The sequence below is a fragment of the Triticum dicoccoides genome, chromosome 1A, assembly GCF_002162155.2.
Source record: "Triticum dicoccoides isolate Atlit2015 ecotype Zavitan chromosome 1A, WEW_v2.0, whole genome shotgun sequence".
In the NCBI taxonomy this organism is placed as follows: Eukaryota; Viridiplantae; Streptophyta; class Magnoliopsida; order Poales; family Poaceae; genus Triticum; species Triticum dicoccoides.
This window is the reverse complement of record NC_041380.1, coordinates 44,938,786-44,947,337: the sequence shown is the minus strand read 5'-3', so window position 1 is coordinate 44,947,337 and position 8,552 is coordinate 44,938,786. Positions and strand designations below refer to the sequence as shown.

The 8,552-nt window shown below is 42.3% G+C and overlaps 1 protein-coding gene across 1 annotated transcript; it reads left to right on the top strand.

Moving 5' to 3' along the window:
• Positions 1 to 6,128: 6,128 nt before the first annotated feature.
• LOC119359024 (putative germin-like protein 2-1) lies at positions 6,129 to 6,882 on the top strand. The gene is made up of 2 exons (XM_037625405.1): positions 6,129 to 6,240; positions 6,347 to 6,882. The coding sequence occupies exons 1-2, from the start codon at positions 6,129 to 6,131 to the stop codon at positions 6,880 to 6,882; spliced, it is 648 nt and encodes a 215-aa protein (XP_037481302.1).
• The last annotated feature ends 1,670 nt before the right edge of the window (positions 6,883 to 8,552 follow it).

Below are 8,552 nucleotides of genomic sequence, written 5' to 3'. Positions count from 1 at the left end.
CCCTCACGTGCACCAGCTGGCCACCGAGCGCCCTGGGCCCAGGCCTTTGGTCGCGGTTCGTCTACCGAACCGCGACTAAAGACTTCATTAGTCGCGGTTCCTACAGTTTCGCGACTAATGGGGCTGGACGGAAGCCTCTTTTTCTACCAGTGATAGATGGTCATAACCTTGTAAATTGTGGTGGATTGCTATGACTAGGTGCCACCTCATCAGTTTTGCCTATGTGTCATGTCCATGTGTCAATTTTTGCCCTAGGTTGTGATGCAACCTATATTTCTGTCATTCCCAAAATTTCCCCAAAAATCTCATAAATTCTTTGGGTCATATCTTCATCAAATATGTAAAAATCCTTCCTTGCCTGGTTCAAAAATAATTCAACAATATTCATTTTCCTATTCTGTTCACAATAATACTTTGTGAAGGAAGTGCTATTTATATATTCTTGATTGCCCTCAAAAATTTTGGGCACTCTTTCCTATCCAAATCATTGCCTCATGACAAAGTTTAGCTCCATTTGCCCAGTAATTCTTCCTCGGCAAATTTCAAAAGTTTTTTCCACCTAGAAGCATTGTGAAGGAAGTACCATTTTTATATATCCAAATGACATGAAATTTATACAGTTCCTTCATATGCCCAAATTATCACCCTCCTCCAAATTATAGCTCAGTCAAATCATCTATGTGAGCCCAGGTTCAATTTATATTTTATGGCCAGATTGGCACATTGCAAAGCAAGTGTTATCCAGATCCCTCCTATTACCCTCAAACTTTTTGGACACTCTTCCATACCCAAATAATTGCCACATGATAATATTTGGCTCCATTTTCCTGGTAAATCTTTCTCAGGAAATTTCCAAAGCTTCTATCTTGAGAGAAGCTTTGTGAAGTAAGTACTAGCTAGGCTTACCCAAATGATCCGAAAATTTACCAGGGCATGACCATTTCTATGTAACTTACCTACACAAAATTTGAGCTCATTTCATTTATCCAATTTCTCTCGCTAATTTTCCCAAGTTTCTGTCCAGGGAATAGCATTGTGAAGGAAGTACCACTTTGGCATGTCCAAATGGTATCAATTTTCTACATTGCTTTCCTATGCCCAAATAACCACCCCACCAAATTTCAGCTCAATCCATTCATTATTTTGAGCCCAGCTTCAACATTCATATTTCTGTCCAGTGTGATACTTTGCCAAGCAAGTACCACCTAGGCTCCTCCTTTTGAGCTAAAAAATTGTGAAGATAATCTTCTTACTAGATGATCATCCTCAGCCAAAACTCGCACCCATTGGCACGTGTATTTCCCGTATCACTAATCAAACACTTGGCTGCTAATTCATGTTTGAGCATAGTTCGGTCTCCTCGTGAGAATCTTATGTTGTAATTTTGTTCCTAGCACCTTCATGGGGAGTACCCAACCCCGTAGACATGCCTAGGCCGCCCAGAACACATGGCAATGCCACAACCACGCGGCGGGCATGCGAGTTTACGCGCTATGGAGTTGGGGCCCTCGTCCACCATCCAAACCTCGATGTATCGCCACCAAACCATGCATTTATGTAAAAAATAAAGAGCAAACTATAAGGTAGATGCAGTTCAAAATTGACCCGCTTCCTACTGAATCGACAAAAATTTGTCTTTTTCACAAATGGTGGATCAAAACTTTTGACACTCAATCATTTTGTCAATTATGCATTAAATATGGCCTAATATTTTAGAAAAATGATTCGGTCCAATTTTGCAACAAATATATGGTAGCTCCTTCACCAAAAAAACTCATTTTGGGCATTCAAAAAATAGAAAATGAATCTTCCGTGCAAAGAAAATGAAAATTCCCTTAGGCAACATTGTTTGGAATTCCAAGATGCACCCTTGTGCACAATATGAGATCATTTGAACAAACTATGCCATGAATGTGGCCATAAGATTGATCATTTGACTTTAAAACCCTGAATCTTCACGCATGATAGCTCATTTTTGAGAACATTTTTTTAAAATAATTGTCGTATTACAAGTTAATTATTTTTCCTGGAAACTTGATCACATATAATGACACAATGTGAAGGTTTTCCAATTTTTTTGATTTTTTCTGAATTTTTTATGCCTGTTTCGAAATGCGATCAAAATGGCGGGTTTGACCGTTCCTAGCTAGTGGTTGAATCTTGGAAAACTTTTGACATTTCTCTGATTAAATATATACTTATGTACCTAGACATTATTTTTTGAAAAAATAAAGAGTAAACTATGAGGCGGCTGCAGTTCAAATTTTACCCGCTTCCTACTAAATCAGCGGGAATTTGTCTTTTTCACCAGAGGTGGATCAAGGCTTTTGACACCCAACCAATTGGTAAATTGTGAATCAAATATGGCCTAGTATTTTAAAAAATTGATTTGGTCCAATTTTGCAACAAATATATGGTAGGTCATTCACAAAAAGAACTCAATTCGGGCACTCGGAAAATGGAAAATGAATTTTCCGTGCAAAGAAAATGAAAACTCCCGTAGGCAACATTGTTTGGAATTCCAAGATGCACCCTTGTGCACAATATGAGATCATTTGAACAAACTATGCCATAAATGTGGCCATAAGATTGATCATTTGGCTTGAAAGCCATGAATCTTCACACATGATAGCTCATTTCTAAGAACACTTTTTTAAAATAATTACTGTATTACAAGTTTATTATTTTTTCTGGCAACTTGGTCACATAAAATGACACAATGCGAAGGTTTTCCAATTTTTTGATTTTTTTAATTTCTTATGCCCGTTTCAAAATGCAGTCAAAACGGCGGGCTTGACAATTCATAGCTACGGTTGAATCTTGGAAAACTATTGATATTACTCTGATTAAATTGTTACTTATGTACCTATAAATGATTTTTGGAAAAAATAAAGAGCAAACTATGAGGCAGCTGTAGTTCAAATTTGACCCAGGTGAACCAACAGAAATTTGTCTTTCACGAGAGGTGGATGAAAACTTTTGTCATCCAACCATTTGGTCAATTATGCATTAAATATGGCCTAATATTTTAGAAAATTGATTTGGTGCAATTTTGCAACAATTATTTGGTAGGTTCTTCACAAAAAAACATTTTTACCACTCAAAAAAGATTAAAAATAGCTAGAAATATGAAAAATGCATACAAATTGGTCCTAACCCATAAAATGTGGTCTAACTCTAGTGAAAATTTGTGTGGTGCCCTTTTGCAAAATATTTTTCATAGCTACTTCATAAAATCCCTCTATTTTTAGTACTTGAATACTATTTTACATCTTTGATTTTCTGAACCAATCATAGCTCTGTCCACGGATCGATGACATGGCGTACATCCATCCATCCATCCATTTCTCCATCCCACATCCATCCATCCATCTATCTATAGAAAAGAAGAAAAAAAGAAAAGAAAAAGAGATACCCCTCACTCGCAGCCCAAACCCTAGCTCAGATCGACCCCTCCCCCCGTCGCCCCCTTCCTCCCTCGTCCCCATCTCCTCGCCGCCGCCCCCTTCCCGATCTAGATTCCTCCTCCACCGCCCCTACCTTCCACCACCCAGTCGCCCCTCAGCAGATCAAGCGAGCCGCCCAACCTCACCGGCCTCCTCCGTCTCTTCCGGTCAGATCCGACGGGCACATCATCCTGCAGCCACGAGCGACCACCCCGGCCTCCACTCCATCGCTGGCATCCTTTCCCCTCCCTCTCCGTAGATCCTTTTGAGCAGCCACCTTGAGGGCGGCGCTGCCACCAGCGGGAGGGGAAGGGCGCCGCCACCAGCCGCGGCGGAGAGGTGGAGCCCCGGCACCCCCTACGGCTACGCCGTCCCCAGGAGCCACTTCACCCCGCGCCTGAGCGCCAGCTGCTGCTCCTACCGCGTCACCGCGCCAGTGAGCAGCGGCGGATGCTCTCGGCTGCCGAGGGCGCCGCTGGCGGCAGATTCCCCGTACGTGAAGGCGAAGCAGGCGCAGGTAACACGACCGACCACCACCGCTGCCATCAGGCGTGATCCCTTCCCCTTCAGCTTCCGAAACCCAATGCCGTGCTATCTCGTCGTTCGCGCCATTCTCCGTCGGGTAGGGTTTTGGGGTGCCTAATTAGATGCAACTGATAGATATGGTAGATCGACTTGCTGTGCTGCACTTCGTGTTCCGGATTGTTCATATAAACTCGTCTCAGGATGATTCTGTTAGTTGAATTGAGCATTGTAATAGTATTCTGCAATGACTGCCGCTTGCTGAATCTCGGAACATGCTTGATAAATCAATAATGTTCCTCAATGTGTTAAATCAAGCCTTGCAGAGTACAATATACACACTAGACTGTTTCTGAACGTGTTAAATCAAGCCTTCTTCGATGCCGACCCGTAGGAAATGTTTGTATGGAGAACTGATAGCACTTCATTAGAATGTAGAGAGCTTTGACCTGTCCAGAATATTTTAACATTACAGATCGCTGAAACTGGTAGCTTTGCTTGCTCCTAAACTTAAACTTTTCATGATTAAGATCAGTACTTAATGTACAATTCAATTTGAGTAAATGTGATTTTTATTCTCTGAAGTTGATTCTCATGTGTGGTCATACCAACAACACATGCTTAAGACATCAGTGGCTGGACTGTAGATGTTTGAATCAGGAAAAAATTGTGGGGAAATGGTCCATTTATCCTTTATTGCTTTGTGTTTTCTCTTCTAGAATTAGTGTACTTTACTTATATGTTTATATGTTGAATGGCAGAGGCTCAAGGTGAAGAAGGCCATCGAGAAGGGCATCGCTGACGGAGTTCGGATCTATGCCGAGAACGCCATCCGCATGCGCATCGAGCACATGAACTACCTCCTCGTCGCGCGCCGGTTGGAGGATGAGCGCCACGTCCTCGAGTTCCCCTCCCCTTGCATCGGACGCAGGGAGAAACCCTTGAATGGGGGTAAAAATGGCCGATTCGGCCATTTCTCCGGATGCAGGCCCAGAACTACTCCCTCCGTTCCGAATTACTCGTCGCAGAAATGAATGTATCTAGATATATTTTAATTCTAGATACATCCATTCCTGGGACGAGTAATTTGGAACGGAGGAAGTACTTTGAAGTTCGTGTGGGTCAGGAAACAAATGCAGCCCACATAACAAAATAGTCTAATTCCATTTCATGCGGGGCCTGGCTAGACATAATGCAGCCTACCAAACACTGCCCGAGATAGAAAGCTTTCCACAGGAACGCGTTTGTGTTGGCCTGCTCATGCACGCAAGCATTTTCTATTACTGTTTTGTTACTGTTATAGGTGTGTTTACAAGTTAGCCCTTTAATAGTGAGAACGTCGTTTTGGTGACCGGGCTCACTGGAACTCGGAAATTTTGAAAAAAATATCAAAATTCATACTTTTCGGTTTCAAAAAAATCTGAAAAAAATTATGTAAGTAAACAAAGATGTTATGTGTATGTGTGCAAATTAGGGTGAAATACCTTGAAATGCGATATGTACAAAAAAAAGAGAAATTCATGGCCTGGAAGGATAAATAGTATCATCTATTAGAAAGCACTAGAGTTTTTTTGCAAAGCCCTCACTTCAAACTTCAACGTATTTTGCCCTGAAATTTTACACACGTGTGTGTTATGCCTTCATAAATATCTATATTTTTTCAGATTTTTTTGAAACATAAACATATGAATTTTGATGAAATTTAAATTTTGAATTTGCAGGCCTCCATGGGGACCGGGCTCCAAAGCAATTTTCGTCAATGTGTTTAATCCTTTAGGTTGATGGCTGCATGGCCAAGTTCCATCTGGTTCAAGTGTGGAGACAAGACACAAGACAAGAGAGCTAGTACAAGCTACGAATATGACCTGTTCAAACAATGCAGAGAAACTAAAAGAGATGGTGTGATCTATTAGTTGGCCGTCACAGGAAGGCCGGCCAGGAACACGCTTTAGACTTGGGAATTAGAAAGCTAGTGAAGACCATTTCCTTCATATCCACATGCGCACCAACAAAACAAACACAAAAGATCATCCTCCATGTCCGTATATATACCGGTCTCCTCCAACCCTTTGAAGCATCACTGTGCAGCACGAGCGCAAGCAGTTCTTCTCTACCTGATCAAACACACTTGATTTAGTGTGAATCAACGTTCACATCCAAATGGCTTCAAAGTTTTTCCTCCTTGCCCTGTTGGCTTTGTCGGCTTCTCGTGCTCTTGCCTTTGACCCGGGTCAGCTTCAGGATTTCTGCGTCGCTGACAAGACATCTCAAGGTATGTACAATTACACATTCATACGTGCAGTGAAATGTTCCTAGTTACTTATTTGTGCCAATCCATAGTTATTAATTGCTCGAAATCTGTATATGTATATGTGCAGTTTTTGTCAATGGATTCGCATGCAAAGACCCAAAGACCGCAGTGGTAGAGGACTTCTACTTCTCTAGCCTCCACATGGTCGGGAACACAAGCAACAAGCAAGGCTCCGTTGTGACTGCAGTTAACGTGGCACAGATTGCCGGGTTGAACACTTTGGGTGTCTCATTGGCGCGTGTTGATTATGCACCTTATGGTCAAAACCCACCGCACCTTCACCCTCGTGCAACCGAGATCCTAACAGTGTTGGAAGGCTCACTCTATGTTGGTTTCGTGACTTCGAACCCTGAGAACAAGTTGTTCTCAAAAGTTTTGAACAAAGGGGACGTGTTTGTGTTTCCGCAAGGGCTGATTCACTTTCAGTTTAACATTGGAAACAACGAAGCGATAGCCATTGCGGCGCTAAGCAGCAAGAACCCCGGTGTGATCACCATAGCCAATGCGGTTTTTGGATCCAAGCAAACCATCTCAGATGATATCCTGGCCAAAGCCTTCCAGGTGGACAAGAACATCATAGACCATATCCAAGCTCAATTCTAGTTCAACATACATCACGTGGTTTAATTCATTTGTTCCTTAATTAAGCATTTATTTTGTGTGTCTCTTTATGATATATATAGTTCTATTGTATGGTTATGTTACTCAAGTTTATATTAAAGGAACAATATTCTCTTTTGTGCTGGATATTATTTCCTTTGTCATCTCCATTTTTAAAAGTAAACAGCCTAATAAGTCGTGGGCTGACTTAACTGCAAACTAGGGAAGTGGCATTATGGTTGTGTGTTTCTTCTATTTTGTTCAAGTCACTTTGTAAACATAAAAAGGAAGTGATAATGTGCTCAATCTATTCTCCATCCAGCATTTAAGTCACTTTTTTTGTAAACATAAAAAGGAAGCTCTCAAGTGCTCAATCTATTCTTCATCAAGGATTTTTGAAATGGCGCCTAAGAGGTAAGAGGGAGAATCAAATCTTAGCCATGAGTTGATCGAGGGTGAACTCGGCTACACGGAACACTATGTATGGCAAGTTAGACATTCAAGGCTCTCTCTCAACCTCTCGCTCGTGCTTCAATTAATAAATAAGGTCTAATTAATATGCATGCAATTAGCACTATTGTTACGCTCCTAGTGTTTTCGGATTATTAAATTTTCATTAGATGCCTGATGCACAGAGACGAAGGGAGTAACATGGTTTGCAGAAGAATGTCGTTGGTCGCGCCGAACCCGGCGTAGACGCCGCTTGCCAGCACGACGCTGATCACCTGCGCGTAGTGGCATGGCATGCAAGCTGAAATTATCATAACCATGTCCACGAGTCGTTGGCATGTACTTAACCAAAGGGGATCAGGAGCTTTGCACGAGAAATTAAGGTAGCTAGCCATAGCCAGAGCAGCAACTTACTATGTCGGCGTGCATGCTGATGTCGAGGATCATGGCTCTAGGTATGGCCCTTTTGCTCTTGCGCAGTAGGTACACGGCGACGAGTTGAGTGATTCTTCCTTTCTATAATCATGCATAAAACTAGAACCAAACAAGGCATGAGTTGAGTGATTCGATGATAAACTATGAACAAAACTCAATACAAGTGATTCTGAAGAGAACTATGAACAAAACCAATACAGATGCATGGGGAGCGTGGGAGTGAGGAGGAGCTGGACATGGGGCTCGAGGAGCGTGAAGATTGGTTGTAGGGTTTCACAGCTAGCGCACGCAAAATCCACCGGACGTTCCCATCGACCCCGCTGCGGTAAAACTTTCACGTACGCAAACTCGAAAGGAAACCACCTAATTCTCTCTTCATGAGCCCCACCCGTCATCCACTGAAGCAGCTGCGATTGTAAAAAGGAATTGACGGCTGACCCAGCGCCAGCAGTCAAAATAGAGCGACAGTAAAGGAATCATGCGGTCCAATAGGCTTGGCGCACGCGGTAGCTCCAGAATGGCAGGTAGGCTAGCGAGATTTATAGGTTAAATGATCAAGCTGACTGCTGATCAACAAGAAGAGCAGAGAGACTAATCATTGGCCTCAGCAAAGTTGTAAGCTAATAAAGAATCAGTAAATAGAAAGGCAGGAATCAGGCGCCGTTTCTACTTTCTCATAATTCCTTAATGTGGAAATTCAACCCTTGGAAGAAAAGATTCTGCATCACAAACATAGCGCCACATGCTGACAGTGCCTGAATAGGGAAATACAAAGGATCAGTCCAACT

Coding starts and splice junctions, on each gene's coding strand:
- LOC119359024 (XM_037625405.1), top strand. CDS start 6,129: ATGGCTTCAAAGTTTTTCCTCCTTGCCCTGTTGGCTTTGTCGGCTTCT. Junction 6,241..6,346: donor CGCTGACAAGACATCTCAAG/GTATGTACAATT, acceptor GTATATGTGCAG/TTTTTGTCAATGGATTCGCA.